A 25,736-nucleotide genomic window follows, 5' to 3' on the forward strand; every position below is an offset into this window, starting at 1 on the left:
ACCTCTCATCTACTGACCATGAGGTCATAGTACACTCAATTATGAAAAGTAATTTATAAATGATTTCTACATATTACCAGTTCTCTAAATTCAACTCCTTCAGAGAAATAGTTGGTCGGTGTTTCCCTGTGTTGTTGTCCCTTCTGCTCCTGATTGCAGCTTTTGAAAAGCAAACATTTCATATTTAAAAGGGAGGAAGTGATTTTAGTTTGCGGATGAAGCCAGGCAGAAATCATCTGAGTTTCCAGCCTTTCCAAATGTGTGATATGAAACTGCAGCAGCAGCTGCTGCAGATTCTTAAGAGGGTCGAGACGAACAGATGAACTTGCTTTTCACCAATTATAATTAATTGGCACCAAGGTGTTTACATTTCTGCTGTCATCTACATGCATTAGCACTAGGTTAATGTGCAAACCGTAAGCTAAATTATGTACTATATAAATCTTTTCATTAGATACCATGCCCCTTCTCCTTACTTCCTGAGAGTAACCTTTGATCTTCCATCAACAACAAAAATAATTACCATCTCTGCCCAACCTGGGTTTATCCATGTAAGTCAGGAATAGCTGCTGCACAGCTGGACACAGATGTTCATGTCTCCATACCTAAGCTCTGCAGAGCTTTCCACAGTCATTTATATCACTCTTGTTATGAGTTTATCAGTGTCCATATGTTGTACATTGTAAATGTACTGTAATATTCAGCAAATTTCAAACAATAATGAATCAGAGAGGGGGTGGGAAATAAAGGAAAAGAAACAGGAAAAGGCAGGAGAAAATGGAAGCTTTCCTAACACTTTAATTATGTGCCTAAGTCTAGATTTATTTATTTTTTGATAATGGATGCAAATGTCAACTCTCATCTGCTAGCAATGATTCAATCATCTAGTCAACTGATTTATCAACTGGTCATAACAACAAGCAGGAATTAAATCTCTTTCTTACCTGCCAAGTATGTTTCAAAGACATATAGGGACAAAGCCAACCAGTAAGACAGTAGCACCATAATCAAAAGCCTGTCCTTGACTTAATGTGGATTGTGAATTCCTTGTGCTTCTTTTAATTCCCTCTTGTTCTCCTTCAATTACTGCTGTCCCACACTGTCTCCTCCCCAAAACCCAGAGATTCCCTATGCGGTCGATGTAGGACTCCTATTTGGATTTTCAAACATTGGGACTGATGCCAGATAATTAGTTCAGTTCTGTTTCTAGCCATTACGAAGCAGGGTTCACCCCATCATAGGTGGTGAAATTGGATACACCCGAGCCCACTCCCACCACCTCCATGCATTCGTACAACATCCGAAAAGGGCTAATGTAAAGAAGCAAGGACCCAGCCCTGGGAACAGGTCTCTCATTCTGTTCAGTAGCCTGGTGCCTCAGCCAACCATTCGGCAATGAAGAGTGTGTCCAAAGGAGCACATCAAAGTTGATCCTGAGACTCTCTTCACCAGCCTGCATACCACTGTTTCAGGAAGTGGTTCTGGCTGGAGGGAAAGCAGCAATGGCCCCCAAGCACTCAGAGAATGCCAGTTCAGGTAGACCTCGGTTGGCAAAGCACTTTCTATGTCCATGGCCAGATAACCATTAAATAATTAAGACATAATGTTTAGGGATCCTGAGCATGCACTCTTGGTGTGTACATTTTAAAAAGGGATGGGGAACGTCAGAGCTAAAAGCCATATGCTGCCCTCCAAGTCTCTGGGGGTCTCCCTGTGTCACAGCTTTTTCCCACACCACACCCCTTCATTGGATATCCTCCACCCTGCCCACAAGTGCTTTTGCCCCACTATAAAAAGGTAAAGGTAAAGGAACCCTGACAGTTAAGTCCAGTCGCAAACGACTCTGGGGTTGTGATGCTCATCTCGCTTTACTGGCCGAGAGAGCCAACGTTTGTCTGCAGACAGTTTTTCCGGGTCATGTGGCCAGCATGACTAAGCTGATTCTGGTGAAACCAGAGCAGAACACGGGAACACCATTTACCTTCCCGCCAGAGTGGGACCTATTTATCTACTTGCACTTTGACGTGCTTTCGAACTGCTAGGTTGGCAGGAGTTGGGACCGAGCAACCGGAGCTCACCCAGTCATGGAGATTTGAACCACCGACCTTCTGATCGGCAAGCCCTAGGTTCAGTGGTTTAGGCCACAGCGCCATTATTGTGTGTCCTTTTTTACTATGATGGTGCTTATTGCCTGTCCAGATAGAGGATGGAGCGGGGGTGTGGGGGATGTCAAAATTCTGACTTCTTCAGTGCTGGGATGTTGTCTACTGTAGAAAGGAAAAATGCACACACAAAACCCTTTTTTTTTACTCAGGCCCACCCGCTAGTACTGGTATGCAGCCCCCCAAAGGTTGCTCAAAAGGGAATATGACCCTCAAGCTGAAAAAGTTTCCCAGCCCGTGATTTAAAACATATTGGTGGACCATGGGGATTGGGGAGGGGGGGGACAGACCACCTAAGCCAGCCCACCCCTGCTGCAAAGTGATGTGTGTATATCCATGAGTATACACACATTACCTCATTGAGTACACAGACACTCTTATTTGCTGCATTAGTAAGCCTACGGTGCATTCTGATACCATAGACAGTCATTTTCTGGATCTAATTAAAATTCCCACTTTGGTTGATTTGAGTATATGAACAGGCAACAGAAGGGCCAATGTTCTGTCCCACACATGCTTTCACTTGCCCTGTGCTAGAATAGTGTCCTCCATTATGAAGCAAAGACCATGTTCTCAATGTAAAACTGTTTCAATTTCAGACTGTTCTACTAATCAGCTGCTTAGTGTAAATTTCAGCTTTCTAGCTGAACTGGAGGTAGCTAAGTCATTTGGGGGTATATTTTCTGTTCCCAGTTTCAAGGGAGAGAGGTAAGGATGCCCCATTTTCAGACTTGTCTAGCAGTCAGGCTATGTTGGGCTAGGTGTGTGTCTCCTCCATTTTGAGAGAGCGGGGTAAGAAACAATCATTCCATTTCCAGTTACTTTTTGTAATCAATATTTTTTGGGGGGACTATGTGTACACAAGTTGTATTTCCTAAAGGCGAAAGATTTCCTAAAGGCCGCTAACCATTTTGACATGCCTCCAGTCTGTGAAACTTATATATGATGTGACTGGCCCCATTCATACATAGAGCTAAGCCAAACCATGGCTTAGCACAAAGACACAAGTGTGCTGGTTCCCAAGAGGAGTTGGAAGCTCCCTTGCTCTTCTGTGGCCATTTTAACTCAGTGCATTGTGGCAGCCAAGCCAAGGTTTGGCCCAGCATCTCATTGTCCAAGTCTCGGTTTCTTGCCCAAGGATGATAACCAGGATCTGTAATCAAGGTTTGATTGGGGGAAGAGAGAAAAGCAGGTGTGAGTTCTTCTCTTGGGGTCAGCCATTGTAAGACATAGTTTGGCTTGCCATATTGTGCAAGCCAAGCCAATGTGTATGGATTTCAATGAAGGAAGAAGCATAACAACTTAAGTGTGATTACAAGTCACCCACTGAGCTCACTGGAGCTTATTCCCTGGCAGGCGTCCTTAGGATTGCAACAAACAGTGCCTGTAGATGCCTGAACTTTTCCGTGTATAAGACGAGGTTTTTATACTCTAAAATAATGTTAAAAAACTGGGGTTGTCTTATACACGAATAGTGCATTGGGGGGATGGAGAGACTGGTTCCAGCTGTGACCTGCAGCTTGTCAGTGGTGATTTGGTGGGTGATTGGTGGCTGTGGCAATTGGGCGTGCATTTGCTGGCTGCTGTTTGCGAGCGGGCAGATGCTTGTGGGCTTCTGCAGTGCGAGCGATTGTCAGCTCCACAACTATGGGCAATCCTCCCCCCAAAAAGCTCAACACCTCTGGGCAATTTCCCCCATTTTCTTAAAAATGGGGTGTCTTATAAACGGGTGTGTTATACGCGGAAAAATACGGTACTTCCTCATTATTGATAAGGTAGGAGTCAGACAAAGAGTGCCGCCTCATGGGGGAGAAACTGTTTTGGGCTCCCTCAATGTTGAGGGGGCAGAGGAGGCCAAGCACAAGAGAGGAGCTGTCATCCACTGAAGCGGCTCAGCACTCAGTGCTCAGCTCGGTGCGCAGCACCACTCCACGTGGGGTACTTGCCACATGCAGCCTCCCAACCACGAAATGTGGCGCATGTGCAATGTCCGGCCCCTCAATCCTTGGCGCAAGGTGGCACCTCCAAGTCAGACACTCAATACCAGGCCTTTGTTTCAGTTATTTTATTCAGCTGTTTTACTGCTTGTATTGATTTTTGAATTTTTATCCCTCCTTTCTCCCAAAGAGCTTGAAGTTAGCCATGTTACATTGCAAGTGTTTAATGCTTTGGTACATACATAGTAATTGTAACATATGAGTACAGAGCATGTCCAACTCAGCCAGCTCCTACTAGGGATGGCAAACCCAAGCCAACTTCCCTAATAGGTCTAAAGGGAGAGAGAAAAAGTAAGAAAACAGATTCTTCTAAGCCACACCTGAGAAAGGGAAAAAAGTGACCAACTTGGCAGGCAGTATCTGTGTTCTATTTCCTGAACAGGGTCTGTGCAAAAGCTATCCCTAGGAGAGCTGTTAGCCTTAAATAATAAAGCAGATAACATGCACAGTAGACAGCAAGTGAGCTTTGGAGATAAACAAACATCCTGTTATTTAATAACACAACACCGCAACAAAAATGGATGGCACACAAAGGCTAGCTGTGCTCCTCTCAGAATTCCCCACACTATTTCTGGGCAGAGAAACTGGGATGGGGAATTCATCAGATTTCTCCAGTGGGAGGAACATTTTTGAAAAGCGAGACTTGCTATTAGCAGCAATGCCACTTCTCACTTCTCTGTCTTGTGGCGTAGAGCTGCAGAGCTGCCCTCCCAACATCATAGTGGACGTTGGAGAACAACGCTGGGTGCTATTGTGGATGCAGGAGCTTGGGGGAAATGAAGAGTAAGGGTGGTGGCCCGCTTAACTAAGACAGCAACCCTAACTCTCAAGTGGGAGGACTGGGTCTGAGTGGAGCAGTTGGAGCCACCACTCGCACTGGCTCCAGCCTGACATAGCAGAGACATCTGGACTGGGCCTATAAATTGCAAGGTAGACTGACGTGTAGGGGGGTTTCCACGAAGCAAGACATAGAGATAACAGCAAAAATCTTTACTGAACCAACAGAACTGGACAATGCAGCAAACTGCTTATATACATTTCTGAAGGCCTGGGCCACTCCCACTTTCAGCATGATTGGCTGTCTAAACTCCCAAGTTGCGAATCATAACTCAGAGTTTAATTGGCCAATGACAGTGGCCCAAATCCTGAAATGTTCTGTGATTGGATATCATGTATCACATCAGAACACAGGGGCTCAGAATCCTTAGTCCAGACTCAAGCTCAGACCACTGAATACATAACATAGACCACCACATTAAAATCCAGCAAATCATTGGATATACCAGCTCCATCCACTCCCTGCCCTCTGGAACACCCCAATTCAGGGATCTCCTGGTGACTGCTGGTATGAGCTTCCACCTACACTTTCAGTAGGCATAGCAGGGTCTTCTGCAACAGTGGAGGTCTCCCACTGGCAGAGCCAAACAGCCACTGCATCCAAACACCACTTACAATGGCAGATCAAGGGTTTGGATTGCTCCATAGTTTAGTAACCGTAAATAAGATTCTTTGTTATAAAGTCATTATGCTGTTAGTTCTACTTGAGATATGATGACTTTATGTGCCTCCAGCCTTAAGCCTGTTTGGCTATTTATGGAATCAAATATTTGCGTTGTCCCCCTCGTTGCACTTAAAACATATTGTTATTATACAAATATTCAGAATACAAATGTATCATAAATGGATGGTGATATCTGTAATAATAATACTTCACAGAATACAAAATGGAGAAAAAAGGTCACTGCCCGAAGGATAATGAGACAATTTAAAACAGAGAGAGTAAAAATTGCCCATAGAATATGGTATTGACTGCATAGGAGCTACTCAATTTGTCTAAGTTTGCCTTTATTTTTGTTTGAAAGGAGAAGATTGCTAATTTGGTATTACTTTTCATGAGGAGTTATGACACGCTCATGAGAGTTTTTTTATTTACTCTTTGCAGCGCCGTTTCTAGCTTCTTACGTCAACTGCCTCAAGAAATGCAAGGGATTTAATTTTCTCAAAATTTAGTTCTATTTAAGACAAACTAGTAGCTTCCAAAAGGGTTACAAAATGATGGGCTCCAAAGTAAATTGAATCAAGTAGATTAGTAGTTGCCTATTAAACTGCAATTAGCTCTTGTAGCAGCAAGACATCGTTTCCTGTAGTTTGTTTCATATTTAGTTAGCTGCTTTGGGAATATAATCAGGAATCCACTGTGGTCTCTCAGGAGCCAGAAAGTTTAAACTAATTAAAACTGGACCAAGAAAACTCTCTTTAAGAATCTTGCATGAAAGTGTAATGACCTTGGCCATTGACTTGCAAGGAAATGTTATACAAGTATTTTTCAAATTGACAGACACATGGAAAGTGTTTTATTAGCTACTGTGAGAAAGAGGTATGCTTGGACGCATGTGCAACTAAAATCCCAGTAGCGTATAGCAAATACAAGCCTTTGGAGCATGTGAAAATTCTCGTGCCAGTTTCCTTTTTCCCCTAAACGGAAGCAATGGTAGCAATACATAAGGAGATGGGGGTGGTTTGGTTTTTGTCTTTCCTTGTTTACAATATCTTTTCACTGATGATGCAGTTGTAATGGTGTTTTGGAACTGCAGAACCTTGATGCTTTGTAACGTTTGCACTTCTGTCAATGTGTTGTTTATATTCTTCCTGAGCAGATGTACTCAGTTTGAAAACTTAAGTAACTATGCAGTCAATCCAAAAATTCTGTTCTACACTCAGAAGGATGCATCCCGTAAGTGGAATTCTCCTTCCATGAATGGAAGCTCCTTTGCTGGCCAGAAGGAGCCAACTCTGGATAATAATGGGTTATTCCTGTTCAGCAAGTTTTCCATATAATATAGCCAAGAAAGGGAAAAAGGCATGGCAGAGCAAACAAAGGTTTCAGATTTATTAGATCTTAAAATATAGACTTGTATTTCAACAGAACATTTCAAAGAATAATATAATCTTCAATTTCATACACTCAAAATGGTACACCTTTATTCAAAAATATATTACTTAATGTACCCAAAATACACTTTTCAAATTTTATTTAAAATAAATTCAGTTCCAAATAACCACAACCTTTAATCTATCTAAATCACAGGCAAATCCGTTTCCTTTTTAAATGCTTCTCAGATTAATTTTAACCTTCATGATTTCTCTTCAAAACAGCAAGTCATAAAAGATGCCTATATTAAAATGCATTACAGTACATGAACTGCAGTTTAACTAAGTAAGGCTTTGTGGTAAATTAAAAACATAGTTAAAAGCAGCTGGAATGGGAGGGGTTTTTTTTGTCAAAAAGAACTCTAACAGAAGTAATAGTTTAGTATTTCAACAGATTTTTTGAAAGATATTTAAAAAACAGGAATAAATGTTATTTGTAAGTGAGATAAAGTAATTTTTCTGAAACGCCATACAGCTGACCGCATTTTTCTGCAACAGTGTGCACCCTCACTTCCCCGTCACAGACACAAATCCTATTAAATAATGCTTGAAGGTGAGATTAAGTAATCCAAGAAATAAGTAAATGAGCATTCTTCTTAACTTAAATAATGCTCTTTGAGGACTGGTTCGAGGACATTTGGGGCAGGGGGGATTATTCTCTGCTTATTCTCCATTTCATTAACTCACTCACTGGCTCATGTGTTTTGTTTTGGTCGATAAACACAAACAAATCCATCGCGGTAGCGTTATAGTTTAATAGACCAATAGCATTTACTTGAGGTAAGAAGGTTGTTCTTCTACATTCCACCCTGCCCTGCTCCCGTAACTTCAAAAGCTATGGACCCAGGCAACAAGCAACCCCCAAAAGCTTAATGACTTCAGAAAAATTTGCAACCCCACAAGCAAATAGAGGTAACATAGCTCCTATGGTTACACTCCTTCTGCTAAAGAAAATAGCTTTGACAATTATGTGCAATCTTTCAGCCCCTGCATTTAAACTGCCATTTATTTATTTAAACACGGTTCAGCGTTTTTCTTTATCTAATGGAGTAGAACTTCTAAAAGGAGAATTGTTTTTAGCTAAGAATTTTCTCTCTCTCTCTTTCAGCCTTTCCTCAGTGCCTTTTCTAAATAAATAGCCCGCCAGAGTTTTCATTGGCACAATGTAGCCAAATGTATTCAATTTCCTTTAACAATATAAAACAGTCACGGGAGTTCTGGGGTTTCTGAGTTAAAGAGAGAGAACTATACAAAGGCTTTTTTTTAAAAAAAAAAATATGAAATAAATCTCAGCATGATTAGCTGAAAATCTGCCTTCAATATTCTAGTACATACTAATATAATAAAGCGTTTGCAATATCATTCATACAAAAGAAACTATATACCTTTAAATAAATTAATGCTACTATGTACATAATACTGTACATGAATGAAAAATGGCATAAACTGGAATAAGTTGTTTAAGGTCCTCGTTTCCTTAAAAAAGGCATTCTATCACCTTTATTATAATTAAGGAAAAAAGATATTATTGAGAATCTTCTTTTTTACAAACCGATTCTAGTGGCAACCACATGATCGCACCACCATGTTTCTGTACTTTTTCAAAATAACGTTTGAACTGTCATCAAAATAGAGCACAGAGATTGCATTCAGTTTCGTTGGGGCACAGCAAGGCTTAGGGACATGATCTGGGAACATCAAATGGACCTGGAAAAGACAGAGAGACAAGTAGGACTCAGCTACATTCATAAAGATAAAGTGCATTATATGGGTTATAACACTGTGACACCAGATGGCGCTGTGGAGTCCCTTTTTCGCCAGTGGGATTTCCCCGTATGAAGTTTACAATGCATTTAACTGAACGGGGTTTTTTTATGTGTCTAGATCCAGCCGTAGTCAAACTAAGGCTTTACTTGTGCAGTCGTACCTTGAAAGTCGAACGGAATCCATTCCGGAAGTCCGTCTGACTTCCAAAACATTCAGAAACCAAAGGGCGGCTTCCGATTGGCTTCCTGCAGGAAGCCAATCGGAAGCCTCGTCGGATGTTTGGGTTAAAAAAAAACTCAAACGGGAACAATCACTTCCAGGTTTTGATTGTTTGGGAGCCGATTTGTTCAGGCGCCAAGGCATTTGAGATCCAAGGTACGACTGTAGAGTTATATCCATACTTTCTGCTTGCGTTGATGTACAGTAGGTACATTGGATTGTATCCCATAAAGGTTTCCCAGTTGGTCGTGGATTTGCACTACTGAAAAACCCCTTCCTCTCTTCTCCCCATGTGTCCCCCATGCACCCTCAAATCTGCTCTGGGGCTAGGTGTGGAGAAAAGGAGATTGGAAGTCCCACTGTGCAAGTGGAGCTCCTTGTGCTAATGGGACAACTTCACTGGATTTGGGTTAGAGCTAGACTAAGTTGAACATAGATTCCATTGCTATTAATGCAACAAGTCGGCAATGGTTGTACTTAAATTCCACTGATTTCTCCTTCAGCCACAGCGGGTACCAGTGAATGGAGCTCAACTCAAAGGTTCTGCCAGGCAGCAGGAGCAAGTTCAGGATTCCAGCCAATGTAAGTATGTTACGGTGCTCCAGTAGCGCTGGCAAGGGTGGGGTGAAACCACAGCATATGTGATTGCTTTTTGGAAGGAGCAGGGAAGAGACTAGAGGAGGCCATTCCATGAAATGGGCTTGGATAACCATATGGAAGGCAATGCTGAACAGCTTCCTGAAATGAATGGGAAAGGTAGTGGAAACATTGGAGACTGAGGGAAAATACAGGGTCTTTTGTACTTGAAAGCAAGTTAGGAATAATATTCTGCACATGTTGGGTGAGTTGGGAAGCAAGGAGGCCGTAGAGAAGGGAGTTGTAATAGGAAGGACAAAAGAGTATTAAAGCCAGGATAAAAACTTCAGCAGTAATAAGTTTCGTTTGTTTGGTAAGACTGTTAAAATCTGTTATAGCCATCTGCCCAGCAGTGATATAAGTCTGTAGTCTTTGCCAGAGAACACAGAACAGGCAATCGGGAAACAGCTTTTATATAACTGTTACCACGAAGAGATCGTTTACCAGGGAGAGATCTTTTCGAACAATCATAAATCCTTTAAACACACACACACAGTGTTTAGTAGAAATAAAATGCACATGCATTTCCTAAGGTTGTTTAATAAATAAAATGAAACTTTTGGAAATGTGTGTGTCTAGTTTAATTTTGTAGGGACTGTGGAACTATCATGGGCTTCTCACTTTGGGAGGCAAGGGGAAGCACAATTCTCATTTTATCATTTCTTGCCTCTTTCTCATTTGAAGATGGAACAGATTAATAAGAATAGTGGTCAGCAGTAATACTGCCAAAGTTAATGAATGCACTTAGGAATGTGAATTTTCCCAGCTTGTAATGCCTGATTGTAACCCCTTTGCCTTGAAATTATTCCTCTGTTTCTAACCTAAATAAATAATATTTCTAGATTTTGCACATTCTGCAATCGTCATACTAGGTGCTCACATCTAATAGCCACTGCTGGCATAAGGTTAGAAAGAAATTACTTTAATGCCTCACATTTCACATAATTACACACACAATCGACTCAGGAATTTCAAAGTTCAAATAAGCCAAATACATCCCAAATGCATGCATTAACCATGTACAGCCTGATTCAGCTGTAGTGTCTGAGAAAGTTAAGCTGCTGGTTGTTGTTTTTTCAAAGTGTGCTTCATAAAACTTTTCTTGGAAAGCTACAACCTCATTGGGAACAGCCTGGTTGAAACCTTCACTTAGGTCCAGGGAAATGAACAGTAAATGTCTTTAAATATTTTTAAAATTGGAAATGCTTATTATCACAAGGCTCTTTTTTTATTCTTTCACAGCAAGTGTCCTAATAGAGGAAAGATACTTATTGGCATCATCAGCATAGAGGTGTCTGTTTGCTACAGTCTTGGAGCCCAACTCCCATGCAGTAAGTATGCTAGAAAACACTTGCTACAATAAGCCAGTCTGCCATGTAGGAATCCCAAGGACTAATTGCCGAAAACAAAAGGCTGACCCTTATTGGAGTAATGTGATCACAGTGGAAAGGACTTTATTACAAGTTGCATGCATGAGCAGTTAGGTCCCCAAACTGCACCCTACACTGAATTCTAACATTCCTAATTTGAAGTAGAACATGCCAGACTTTTGCATGTACAGTGGTACCTCGGGTTACATACGCTTCAGGTTACAGACTCCGCTAACCCAGAAATATTACCTCGGGTTAAGAACTTTGCTTCAGGATGAGAACAGAAATCGTGCAGTGGCGGTGCAGGGGCAGCGGGAGGCCCCATTAGCTAAAGTGGTGCTTCAGGTTAAGAACAGTTTCAGGTTAAGAACAGACGTCCAGAACGAATTAAGTTCTTAACCTGAGCTACCACTGTACATATAAATTGGAAGAGGACAGCTGGAGGGACAAACAACAGGTGAGGCAAGATATTCATGATCAGATCTCAGGACACTTTTTTCTTGCAAGTTTAAAAGCAAGCTGGGTTGTGCTGGAACAAGATGCTGTGGAAGAGGGAATCCTTTCCCTTTGATCCCTTTTTTCTACTTCTAAATAGAGCCACCTACTAAAAGTCTTATCAGCTCAGCAGTTGGGGTGGGAAATGCAGGTACATGTTTTTTGGTCCTGAAAATGAACGGCCGAGTCAAAATTTTAAAATATAATGGGAATGTTACTGTATAACAGTGCTTCAGGGGTTTCTTACAGAAATATGATTATGTGGTTTGTTTTAAATATTAATCTGCTTGGAATGAAATGTTAGAACAGTAGAGGGGTTTCTGGATATTTTATTGCCTTTGCATTGAAAACTACTGAAGCAGGAGAAGATATAAAGAAAGAAGGGCAAGCCCAGAAAGCCTGTGTGTGTGTGTGTGTGTGTGTGTGTGTGTGTGTGTGTGTGTGTGTAGGATGCTGTCTCCCAAATAATATCCCTACACTTAAGTACACTAAAGCAAAGCCCCGCTGGTATCTAGTGCCAAATGTATTGCTTTCCTTTCCTTTGGGCAGCATCAGTGAGGCTGAGAAGGGGGTCTTGCTGTCTGGACCGCCAAGGCTTCTGCCAACTTGGGTGCTGCAAATGCAGCAAAAACAATGCAGGAGGCAGCAGTTACAAGTCATAAGCCCAACTTGATTGGCATCTACAGCCACAGCAGGCACTGCAAGTTCCAGCAGTTTGACTTTACCCCCGAAGGCACACACTTCTCCGGAGAAAGACTGATGCAAGCAGCTGATATCTATGAGATAATGTATTTACATTCCATTGGTTCAATTCAGACATAATTCCACCTCTTTTCCTGGATGGCACTCATTACATTTAGGGATGCATACATACCAGAGTCTGCACTATGGCATGATTTGTTGCATTCATGTGTGCATTGAGAGGAAAGGAGCATTCTCCATCACAATAAAAGGCAGCGTAGCCCTCTGGAGCTATAATCCAATCCTAGGCAACAAACAACGCAGGTAAGAGATACTTTAAGGAAGTTGAGGTGCCAAATTAGAAAAAATCAAACAGAAAAAAAATCAAACAGAAATGAATATTGTATTCCACCCAGAAATGTATACAGCAGGGATGTCCAACTTCCAAGAGACTGTGATCTACTCCCACACAAAAAATAATAATGGCAGTGATCTACCCATTGTAATGACCAAAGTTGTTGAGCTTTTTGGGGAAGGAAGACCCAAAGTTGTTGCGGGGGGGGGGGAATCGATCAGGATCACGTGATCGACCATGGATGACCCGCAACTGACCGATAGATTGCAATCAACCTGTTGGACATCCCTGGTATACAGTAACGGTCCTGGCTCTTCTAGATCCTGGGTAGATGTCAGTGGATTAATATGTGTGAACTTTACAAATATTCCACTGTTGCCTGCAAAGCATTGTACCGGAGTTCTTCTGCTCTGCTAGCTGCACATTGCTGTCAATTCCTGAGGGGGGGGGCAAGGTAGCAGACAACTTGGTCTAGCAGTACCACACTGGTGTTGGGAAGCTAGCAGAGCAACAGAACCCCAGTGGCAGCTACTGACCCTTGCTTTGAAACTATTAGAGATAAACAAGGGACACTGCTGACAGAGTGAGGTCCAACACTACTTTCCTGTCTCTAAATTGTTGGCATATCAATTTTCCATGAAACAATATTTATTAATCTGGGATAACTAGATTACCTGAAAATTGATCAGGTAGGTTCCTTTAGCAGCTCACCAAAACCAGCATAATTACTACGGAATGAGTTATAGACTGAATTTCAAGATTTGTTGCAAAGATTCATGTTTAACATTCCTCCTCCTGAAAGCTAAGCACCAGTTGCCATTATTATTATTATTGCTGTCTAAAATAGGATTGATCATTGCTCCTACCTGCCAGCCTAGGTCTCTGAAGCTCACGTACAGTTCATGTTTTTTACAGGCTTGTTTCTGCTCACTTGTGTTATAATCTGCAGAAAGGAAATAAAACGTATAAATACTTCTATGGTTCAAAGCATTCATTATTTCCTCCTTAGATATTACAAACATCTTGATATGAGTAAATAGCAGGAAACCTGCTTTTGATATATGAAGTGTTTCAGGCAATTGCATGTCATGCTGACTCCTATTACTGACTACCATAATATTAGCAGACGAGCTTTAAAAGAATTATATTAACAGCAGACTCCTATACATGTCTATTGAGAAGTACATCTCACTGAGTTCAATGGAGCTTCCTCCCAGGTAAGTAGATGTAAGATTACAGCCTCATTTCCCCTCAAAACCCGGGGCAGGCAAGAAGCTCAGTTGCAAAGGCATCATTGGGTGGGAGCATAATAGCAACTAAATAAACCTGCCACTAAAGTATGTCAGTTATGGGCATTCACCCTTTTCAGGTGGGTGGCGGTTGCGGCCCCTCACTCTCTGCCATCCCAGCAATTAGCTTGCACATGTTTGCCAGCCATTTGGGAATTCCCCCAGTTGGCAGGACTTCCCGCCAGAATGCCAGCTTCAAATGGGCCAATCAGAAGCCCCACCTGATGGGCAGTACCTTGCTGTCTGGCAAGGCTTTGACTGCTGCCATAACCTTCTATGATATGATAATAATAATATAATTGTAATTGCATGCCTGTTTTATTTAAAAAAACAGTAGCTAATTATATCCCCTTGCCAAAAAGCAAGCAGCATGATGGATTTTCATCAACCTGCAAAAAGTTTCATTGTGATCAAGGCACACAGACATAGGGCAGTTCTCATGATGCAAACGACAATACAATAGAAAGAACTATAAGCTCTTCATTAACATCATGTATCTTTGTTGACAAGCCTCCCTGGCTATTCATATAGTTGAGTCTATTGGCATTTAATACAGTGAAAATATTACCAAACCCTTCTGGCTGTCCCAGTCTGTTCTGTGTGTCCTGCACCATATCTGTAGTGCTAATATTGCTGTAATTTCCCCATATTTACAATGAGTTAATAACTTTGACTGTTAAGAGAAATGGGTATAAAATGTTACATACCTTCCACTTCTACTGATTTCAGTTTTCCAGAATGTTCATAGTCAAAAGAGTGTTATAAGTCTCTAGCTTACTTTTTTATAATAAGACCGACAGATCAAGGAAAGACTACCTCATGAACTGATTTTCTAAGAATGTCAATGCATATTTTGTGCCCACTCAGTGTCCAACCATGTTAACATCTACTTGGTTACTGATTCTGTTTTGGCATCTTAATGTTCATCATTACAGCATTTCTACCATTATAAGAGTAATTCTGTCTCCTTTGAGGGGCTTCCCTTCCTTGATTTCTGCCCAAGAGTTTTTCCAGAATAGGCCTGTCTATTAATCTTGCACACAGAATGGAGAGAAAGAAAAATGTGCTCTATTTGCTGGCTGCTTTGGGGGAGGGGTTTAGAGCAGAAACACAAAAATGTACTCACCAGCTTTTTGGAAGTCCCTATCTCCCCATGAGCTCTATGTGAATTTTTATTCAAAAAAACAAACAAAACCCAAACCCCTCTAATATATGTAAAAGTATCATTTCAGCTTTCTCCACAGTGTTAAAATTGTTTTTAGCATTTTCATAACAGATGACTGCTGCCCAGATGTGAAAAAAGCCTCAGCACACTTGATGTGAAACTAAGCATTCAATATCCAATCATAGGGGGAAGACGGGGGAGAATTTGATCGCACACTTATTTAGAATGCAAAAAAAATCCCTAAATTAAATCCATATTCCTTCCTTACATTTCTGCATGTTAGTAGAGACAAATGTGGGATGCAATATTACACTGCATGGTAAGTGGCTAGGGTGACATTACTCTACAGAATCTGGTGCCAAAGATCTAATTTCACTGACTAGGGATTCAAGGTCCATGTGCTTATTCTGCTAGGAATCAAAATCATGGGATATTGTGGCTGAATAAACTTTATACCCAAATAATTTAGGAACTGGAATTAGGTTTAGTAGAAAAATACTTTGAAGGGAGAACAAGGAAATCGGATATAAAAACTCCTAAATGTATCCATTGGCAGGCAGCAAATATTTGAGATGGGATTGAGTTTGTCTATATACCAAGGATTATTGCATGTTTAATTAAGTTATTACACATCTGGGCTGCAGTCATGTGCACATTTACCTATGAGTAAGTACCGCATATCTGACTAGACATGTATAGAATTGCACTATTAAGCATGTCCCACATCAATAAACAGAACAAGTTAGGCTTTTGTTTCTCAATGGAAGTCTGTATTTAGAATGAAATTTACACTGTTAAAATACAGCTTTTGAACGAATATTTGACTCAGTGAAAGAGCTACTTATGTTCATTTAAAAAACATGGCTGCAATATTGGTAACAGAACAACACCATGGAAGTTGGGGAAACTCATTGCATTGTATGAGGGAGAGAAGAGAAACATTAGAGTAACATTTAGGCTGGTTAAACACTATTGACCTCTGTGATTAAACCCCACTGGCTTCTATGGGAAGCAGTGCACCCCTGGTTTAAAGTAATGGGTTTGACTGCACAATCACTTGTGCCTGAGAGGTCTATATGTCTCCGTCTGGCTTGTACTGGGTGGGTAAAGCCACAACCCTGGCTTACTGTTACGTGCAAACCTGGAATGTCGGCTGTTTCACTGCAATGGTCAGTAAACCAAGTAGCAATCGTGCTACATGCAATCTCGTGTTTGGAGCAAAACAAACTACAAACCCAGGTTCAGGGTTGTAGCTTTTCCCTCCAAACATGAACCAGGAGGAGGAAAGATGGAACAATCTGCTAATCGTGGAAAACCATGGTTTATGGCTTACCATAACATGTGAACCAGTGGCGTAGCGTGGGTTGTCAGCACCCGGGGCAAGGCAAGTAATTTGCACCCCCTAACCCGTGGATTTGCGCCCCCAACCCTAACCCCCAGATGTTGCACCCGGTGCGGCCGCCCCCCCCTGCACCCCCACGCTATGCCACTGATGTGAACATGACCTCTGTGCTTCCCATTCTTTGTGGGGTGTGTCATTTACATGCCCTGTGTGTTCTCTACATGTTCTGTAGATATTATGCATTCTTTCTCTTACCCCCAACACTCTGCATTCTTGAGGAATCTTGCGGAGTGCTGGATTTGTTGCGGTTCTGATTTTTCTTTTTGTTGTTGGCAGCTCGGACAGATCGAAAAAGGACTTCGCTTGCTTTGAAGAAAGCAACCATGAATGGCTGCTTTGACTGAGGTCCATGCCGTCCTATAAGGCCAGCAGATTTCACGTTGATACTCCTACCTGCAAAATACATCAACATAAGCATATTTACCAAAACACAGAATAAGCTAAGCCAATTGGTGAAGGGGCAATGTTAGAATAATAACTCTGGAACATTATTATTATTATTATTATTATTATTATTATTATTATTATTATTCTGCTGTATTCAAAGTAGCACTGCGTAACAGCTATCTAGAGTAGGCTGCCTACACACAGTGCCTCCATCTTGCCAGCAACCACAGTCAGTTTGTTGGCCCTGATCCAGCCCCCCACTGACTCCAGGCACTGGTCCAGCACTTACACAGATGTTATCCTGATATATGTTACAGAGGAACAGAGTTGTGTATCATTAGTGTACTGACGGCACTTCACCTCAAATCTCCCAGAAACCACCCTGGATGGCTTCATGGAGATGTTAAATGGCATCAGAGATGAAATAGTACCCGGCAGTACCTCACAGCACCCACAGAAATACTCCCCAATATTTTTTTCTGAATTTGACCCCAGAGAGGACCAGAATCACTGTAAAACAGTAATCCCAATGCCCAACTCACAGAGCTGGCTCAAGAGGATACCCTGATCAATAGTATCAAAAGCTACTGAGAGATCAAGTAAGAATAATGGGCTTGCATTCCCTCTGTCCTTCTCCCAATAAAGGTCACCCAAGATGACAAAGACCTATCGATAACCAGGCCTGAACCTCAGTTGGAACAGGTCAAGGCAATCAGTTTCATCCCAAAGTATTTGCAACTGTTGAGACACAACCTTTCCCCCAAAAGGGACCATTGTCTCAAACCAATGGGCCCAGGCTTGATTATTTTTTCCTCAGGTGTGGTAGCATCACCGCTCCCTCCCACAAGCATACATTGACCACAGCTTGGATCCACCTGGTTGTACCACCTCAGCAAGCTTTTAATAAGCCAGGAGGGAGAAGGGAAGATGTTGTTATTCACATCACTGCAAACACCTTGTCCACTTCATCAGGCTCCATCAACTGAAATGTAATGTGAAAGGCAGATATGCTAGACGTACATAGAATAGCCTCATCTATTTTGAAAACGGTGTAGTGCTAGAAGAGAATATTGTGTGTATTAGAATCCCACATTGTGATGGCAAAGTAGTCAACTTTTTTTTGAAGCCACTATCTTCTTAATTTAAAAAAACAAGAACAGCAGATGGGGAATCCTGTATACTCGACACAAATCAATACGAAAAAGAAAGGCAGGCATCCTACATATTTATACTATGAGTCATAAATAATTTCAAAGCATTACTCAAATTTCACCAAAAGCCTTAAGTATAGGTACAGCTGAGGCTTCAGTCTTTCAAGGAATAATATATAATAGAGGTTGAAATATGTACATGATTGACTCTAGTTTTACTCCCAGGGGGATGTACATATTTCTCTATAATATTTGTTCAGTCAGAACTGAGCACTACACTAGATTATAGACTGTGACCCTCAGGGGCAACCGGGGGTGGAGGAGTGTTGGAGGAAGGCGTTGAAAATGAAAATAAAATAGGTGGGAGCTAGTCACTAAAGCTGCATCCATATGAATTTCGAACAAATAAGCCCCCAGCTCTTAACAGAATTTATTTTGGCAGCCCGAACACCTTTGTGTCTCCACGTATTATGCAGAACCCTTCGTTCCGCCAGAAACCGAGACAGTGTCATGTGAAGCTATGCAGCTGTACAAGGGGAAAGCGTACAAAATTCCTTAAAATAGTAAAAGAAATTCTGAATTGCTAGCCTGGTTGGCAGCAACGTCCCTCTGATCTATAGCAAAGTAGGAGATGGGAAATGGTTAAAATCCTCTGAGAAAGAAGCATCTGCCTTGCAAATGTATCATGCCATTAAACTCAATCTCGCTTGAGAAAGAACTTACTAATAGTCATAGGAGTAAGCCTTAAACAAATAAGCATATAGGCTTCCCTTTTAAAGGCAAACTTACAGTGGCTCTCTGCCAGGGTCTATATTTCTTAGAAAAACTTCTATCATTGGCGTAAATGAAAGAGGCAGTTTGATTTGTGGTTAAGGCAGTTTCCATTCTACTTCCACTGTAACAAATGTATTAATTCAGCTCAGACTTCCTCCTCCTGGCAACCCTTTTGCAGTAAAAAAGAGAAATTAGAAGTCGCAGCCAAATACCGTACCTTGAACTGACCCACTTCAATACATAAACACTTTTACAACATGTTTATTCAGGTGTAGCACTTTAAATTGCTTTAAGATGTTTCCAGTGACAGAGAAACCAGCAAAGGTGAAAAAAGGAGAACTGAGAAAGTTAAGCAGTTCGGGAGCGGAATGGAGTGGCCACATATTATGAAAAAATATATATGAAATAATTGCTGCTTCATGGAGGGGCAGAGTCTGGAAAGGAAAATATGTATTTGTTCAATTTCTAATTTCATTTAAATGATTGTGAAATAATATAGTGCAATTCATTGTTGAATGTGAAAGTCTTTAGCAAGTCGGATCTGGAAAACCTTTTACAGATTATTACAACCTGGACCAAACCACAGCGTTCCACGTTTACCTTCCTTTTTCTAGGAGTCCTTCTGACGAAGCTCTCTGTTTTGTTGCAAGGACTTTCAATAATTTAATTTACCTATAAAAGATTAATACCTTACTGGCAGACATTTCAGGAAATCTATTAGATGTATATGTCCTGAATACTATAAAGGTATGTGTGAGACATTATTTTAAAGGGAGTTCACTTTGGTTTTGAAGGATCACCCCCCCACACACACACACGCACACACATACTTTTGCTTCTCACAACCTAAGTTTTCTGAATTTACAAAAGTGTTTTTTGTGTGAGAAGCAAAAGTGGAGGGGGGGTTGAACCTTCAAAACCAAAGTGAACTCCCTTTAAAATAATGTTTAATATTAAGTTTCCTGTCGGTTTCTTTTTAGATTTCAGCAGTGAGATGACTATTAAGATGCCACAAGCTAAGGTTTACTTAAGTCCTCAAGATATACAGAGATACTCTTAAAAATTAGTCTAAGCCCAAATACCCTTTGAACACAGAGGCAATTTATGTGACTATCTGCTGTTTACTTGATCTTTTGAAAGGCCAAGGTAAGCTGCGAGAAACAGTTTTCCCCACCCCTCACCATAGAATTATGGCTCAGCACTTCTATTTTTCTACATAAAAAACCCAATAAATAATCATTTATATTTCAAAAGGTTTGCTCGGCAGTAAACTCCCAATGACTACCATTCAACATAGCTCCACGTAAGTAAATTTAGCATTATACAAGTTGATAATTCTGGAGAAAAAAGCATGTTACAATCATAAAAGCACTTAATTCAGAATTGCCCCATTGGTCTCAAAACTACTACAAAATTAGTGGTTTCATAACTGAAGGCTCAGCTTATTTGTTATGGCCAGGATCCAAACAACCATGCAACTAGTTCCATGCACCCAAGGGAGTTTGGGGCTTGTGTTTTCTGAGCAGCAGACCCTCATGCCACATAGCAAACCTCTTTCGAACCAGAGAGCCTTTCAAAAACAGTTTGTGATCAAGAGCCTGCTATTCAAAGGGAAAATGTTAAACCGAATGGGGCTTGCCTGAGGCACCTGGGTGGGTCTAAAGTAGCCATCAGTGTGTATAAATCAGTCAGTGTGCTTAAGTCATCTGATTATGGAATGCTTGCTAATAATTTTAATCAAATTCAGCTTGCTCAGATAAAAACCATGCATGTAACATAGATCTGGGAAGCACATACAGGAATCACATGTACTACCATTTTGGGATTCTAATTGACAAAAAACCCTATGTGTTTCGTTTGTAGATTTCCACTAGACAGTGTCCGAAAAAGCAGATGAGTCATTGCTGCAATCCATCCTTTCCCATGTCTGAAGAGTCCTCCCCACACACTGGAAGGCATATTTGAAATGTGGAAAACAGGGGGGGGGGGGCGATGAGTTTCTGGCACACAACTCCATGTGTGTTTCTGGTAGCAAAATTCCACAGGTAATGAAAATTCTTTCTTTCAAAAGCAACCCTGATCAAATCATCTCTTTTAAGAAACTCACCCCAAACTACTAGCTGTTTGAAAGATGCCAAAATTGTGTTTGGTCACAATGGCAGGAGATGACAGGTTATGGCCAAGAAACTTTAGAGCACAAGTCTATGTGTGTCTAGGCAAAAATAAATTCCCACTGAGTTCAATAGGGTTCATTCTCAGGTAAATGAGTACAAGATTGCCTTATTTAACTAGCTTCTGCATTGATGGCTAAATCATGCGTGCATCACACTATGAAATCAGTAGACCTAATTACCCGGTTTTACACTGAGTTGCCATGGCCACTGTGGAGAGGGATACTGCAATTAGTCACCCACTACAGAATTGCATAAACTTTCCAAAACTTGTGATCGTGTTGCTAAAGTTCATATTGCTTTGGCTAAGCATAAAAAACAGCAACTTGTAATGATTACCTTAAATGCAAGGCAGGCATTACGGCTCTTAATTTTGTTTCTTTCCAGTCTAGATGCTAATGCAGAGAACTCATTCTCACTCATCCACTTGCTCAAAAAAAAATGCCCACCTCCTTACTTCTTTGGCTGCTGCTCTGAGAGTGATCTGCTCTCCTATTTCTCCTTCCCACCCTGATGCCTGGAATGCTGTGGCTGAGACAGTGGCATAGCATGGGTTGCCAGCAACCAGGGCCACACAGTGGCAGTGGATGGATGGGAAACAGATGGAGTACATATTCACATCACCCAGGAGATCACAGCACAGATAAAAGAAAAGAAGAGTCATTCTGTTGTCTAGAGAGGTCACTTCCTGGTTCACATGGAGAAGTCGTTCTCAACAGAGCCCAGTGACGGAAGCACACAGCTGTATTGAGGCAGCACAAGGTGCTGAAGTTTTGCAGCCCTAACAATTTTACACCCAGGGCAATCACCGCTGTGCTATCACCCCCATGCTACACCACTGGGCTGAGATGCAGTAAATGCTCTATGTGTTCTGGACAGCAACACATATCTGGGGAGAGGGGGAAGAGGCAGTGACATGCTCCCCCAGGCAGTGTTCTGACACCCGCCTGTCCCAGCATGTCACAGCCTGTCCCAGAGAGCCAGCGTGGTGTAGTGGTTAAGAGCTGTAGACTCGTAATCTGGTGAACCGGGTTCGCTTCCCCACTCCTCCACATGCAGCTGCTGGGAGACCTTGGGCTAGTCACACTTCTCTGAAGTCTCTCAGCCCCACTCACCTCACAGAGTGATTGTTGTGGGGGAGGAAGGGAAAGGAGATTGTTAGCTGCTTTGAGACTCCTTTGGATAGTGAGAAAGCGGGATATCAAATCCAAACTCCTCATCCTCTTCTTCTTCTTCCCCTGCACTGCGAGGTCTGGGATAGTGTCATGCAGTTGTGAAATATGTTAGAAATTATTTACTTGTCCCAATAAGCCCATTTATAAACATGGGGTATGAATTTATTTATTTTCTCTTGATAGGTGCACAAATTTATTCTAACTGCTGGGTGAAGAATGCCCTCTCAGTTTTGCAGCATCACCAACAAGACCACATTTTTGGTGACATTCTCAGAGGGGTCGTTGCTCTCCCCTGCGGCGGTGGCGTTATGGGGGCGGCTATCTCTGCTTGAACATATGTTCTCCAGAGCCGGCCCATCCCCCCCCCCACACACTGGATAACCCTGATGCTCCCTAGGTCCCCAGCTGGGACTGGGGAGGGAGAACGCCGAAAGCCTGAGCCAAGGTCTACCCACATTTGAAATTTAATAAAGTTGTGGCCAATTTAATCCCATAGCACGTTGTCTTGAGTCGTTATTCCACATGACGGGGGGACCGCGCGGGATCTGGGGACTCCGCCTGTCCACGCAATGGGAAAGGAACATGGTGGCCTGGCTAGCCACTAACTGCAAGTGCTCTGTGGTTTTAAGAAAAGATGCTGTCCACCCTCATCTTTACCGATAAGCTCCTCTGCCTTCCCAAATTTTAAAACTTTCACCAGTCCGAAGGTTAATTTTTCTTCCCACTGTTGTCCACTCAAATCCCACTACAGTCAAACCTCGGTTCTTGGACAGCTCCGTTTTTTACATTTCGGCTCCCGAACGTCTGACACGGCTTCTGCTTGAGTGCAAGAAGCTCTTGCAACCAATAGGAAGCTGCGCCTTGGTTGTCAAACAGTCTTCTGAAACATTTGACAACCAAGGTTTGACTGTACCTCTGAAAGGCTCAACACAGCTCTAATTATTTTTTAAGCTGTTGGCTTGACAGGCAAAATGAACTTTCTTTATCCATCTGATTCTAAAGAAAACCATAAGCTGCTATAAGGGGTTTTTGAATTGCAAATTACAAGTGCATTTGCATGGAAGGAAATTCCTTGTCATTTTTCACCAATACTTTCTACAACTTGAAGGTAGCTATAGCTTTTCAAAACATTTGGCTAGCAAAAGAAAAAGGGGAAAAAAGGCCAAGCTGACACTACTAATTTAATTCCACTCCAAACCCAATTTCTTTCATTTAGTCTCGTTACACACTATATTTAATTTTGCCCATTGATGCGTAAAGAAAATACGTTTCGGGAATTTGCAAGGAAAACTCCCCACCTCAATCTGTAAATCTTTCTTCAGGGATTATAAAAGAGCTCAAACTGACATGCTGCTTAGGCCTTTGTAAGTCTGACGTTGCCCAAAGAAACCATTTTCATTGATGCATTAGCACAAATAATTATCATGCCAGAATAATCTTTTCATATAATCTTTGTTATGGAGTAATAAGAAACAGGAGGAAGGCAAGCAGTTCAGGGGAGGAGGAAAGGGATATGTTGGTGACCCAGGACCCAACCTTGGAGAGGCAGCAATGCAATTTCAAATGTTTCACATACCCCAACCCAAATGTTGGCTGCAGGAGGAGGGAAGGAAGGAGGGAACACATTTGAGACGTGTCTCTAGGGACACTGGATTGCTGGTGAATTCCAATGCAAGCTGGTCTTATCTGCACTGTCCAAAATCCACATATGTGTTGGAACTTGGTTATTCAGCATCTTACACATGGAATCATAGATTAGTAGAGTTGGAAGGGACCCCAAGGGCCATATAGTCCAGCCCTCTGAATGTTCCAACACAGTTCTCAACTAAGAGAGAAAATTTAACAATTATACAGTGGTATCTTGGTTTATGAATTTAATCCATTCCAGAAGTCCGTTCTTAAACCAAGGCATTCTTTCCCATAGCAGAGGGGACTCAATTTACAAATGGAACACACTCAACAGGAAGTGAAACATGTTCTTATTCCAAGGCAAAGTTCACAAACCAAAACACCTACTTCCAGGTATGCAGCGTTCTTAATCCAAGTTGTTCATAAACTAAGCTGTTCTTAAACCAAGGTACCAATGTATTTAAATTTTTTGATAGAAAAACGTTTTAGAATTGCACAACTATGGACTCAAATGCACATTTCAATGCAGAAACAGATTGATTCCCACTCCTCAGCCTTCCGCAAGCCAGCTCCTCTACTGTGTGGCAGAAACCTGTTGCCCAGTCCCAAACTGCCCCAACTTTTCCTCCACCTGAAATATGCTTTGGAGGACAAAGAAATTGCATCACCAGCTGCTCCATCTCACCTTTAGCAGGGGAGGGGAGAGAGATGTTGAGAACAAAGGGGCTGAGTGGGAAAGCTGGGAATGTGAGAGTGAAGGAACCAGGAGGTGAAGGAAGCCTCCTCCCACCAACACTTTCCACCCCATTTGTTAAATATCACAGGCTATTAACTAGTTAGAAATATGTGTGGCTGCCACTGGGACTTCCATTCTCCTCACTGCTAAACCATGCAGAGAGTTGTTAGGAGACCGCTGGTCCCCTGACAGAACTCATGTTCACAGAATGGTTTAACAGTCAAACTCCCTTCTTGGTTGGGAATTTTGGGAATTGTAGCTCTGTGAAGAGAGTAGGGACCTCCTAAGAACCCGTAGCAACCTTAACAACCTACAGCTCCCAAGATTCTTTGAGGGAAGCCATGACTGTTTAAAGTGGTTTAGTACCTTTAAAAATGTACAGTGGTACCTCAGGTTACAGACCCTTCAGGTTACAGACTCTGCTAACCCAGAAATAGTACCTCGGGTTAAGAACTTTACTTCAGGATGAGAACAGAAATCGTGCTCTGGCAGCTCGGCAGCAGTAGGAGGCCCCATTAGCTAAGGTGGTATCAGGTTAAGAACAGTTTCAGGTTAAGAACGGATCTCCCGAACAAATTAAGTTCTTAACCCAAGGTACCACTGTATAGTGCAAATGGGCGCCATGGTGGGATGCATGTATATGTGTAAGCTGTGCCATGCAACCTGTCCACCACAAACGATGGGGGTAGATCATGGTGGGGAAGTTATATGGGCCTTTACACCTCATCTCATACTATTTCCTACATGGGATCAGGGTCAGGGGTGCATAAACAAAAGGCCTATTTCTCCTTCCCACTGCTTATAGTGAATGGGAACCCATCTTTAAAATTCATTTGTTTGGCATTAAAAATGAAAGTCAAAAGAGCTACATTCTTAAGACTGAACTGTAGTCAAATGGTTTTAAAAAATAAAAATCCATCTCATGGCTAAGGTCAGAATTAGTAGAATTAATTTGACAGAGTTGCTTTGGGGTTTATCTGTACATGCTGAAAATGATATCTGAAAAGCACTTTAAGGCAAACCTCTTGAAAGATTTATGAATATTTCAGGGGAATGTTTTACACATTCTTTCAGTGCGGCCTGACAGATTATTTAAAAAAGAGGAAAATGTTGTAATCATTGTAGAAAATGTGCTCATGAAATACTTGACCCACCATTCCAATTTAATACAGTTCCAGCTCTGAATGGTGTGTAGGAGTGTTGCTTTTTATCCTAGTTTGACTCATTTTTTAATGATCACAAAA

At 41.7% G+C, this 25,736-nt stretch overlaps 1 protein-coding gene across 2 annotated transcripts in view; it reads right to left on the reverse strand.

Moving 5' to 3' along the window:
* Nucleotides 1-7,024: 7,024 nt before the first annotated feature.
* The window catches only part of BMP5 (bone morphogenetic protein 5), a 57,235-nt gene continuing 38,523 nt past the window's right edge, over nucleotides 7,025-25,736 (reverse strand). For both annotated transcript variants that reach the window (XM_083730570.1, XM_083730569.1), the window contains 4 exons: nucleotides 16,665-16,862; nucleotides 13,480-13,556; nucleotides 12,452-12,562; nucleotides 7,025-8,797 (listed from right to left, as the gene is read on the reverse strand). In XM_083730570.1, coding sequence (XP_083586696.1) covers nucleotides 8,648-8,797; nucleotides 12,452-12,562; nucleotides 13,480-13,556; nucleotides 16,665-16,862 — 536 coding nt within the window. In that variant the 3' untranslated portion in view covers nucleotides 7,025-8,647. The remainder of the gene's footprint in view (nucleotides 8,798-12,451; nucleotides 12,563-13,479; nucleotides 13,557-16,664; nucleotides 16,863-25,736) is intronic.

Source organism: Podarcis gaigeae (assembly GCF_964106915.1).
Source record: "Podarcis gaigeae genome assembly, chromosome: 3".
Classification (NCBI taxonomy): domain Eukaryota; kingdom Metazoa; phylum Chordata; class Lepidosauria; order Squamata; family Lacertidae; genus Podarcis; species Podarcis gaigeae.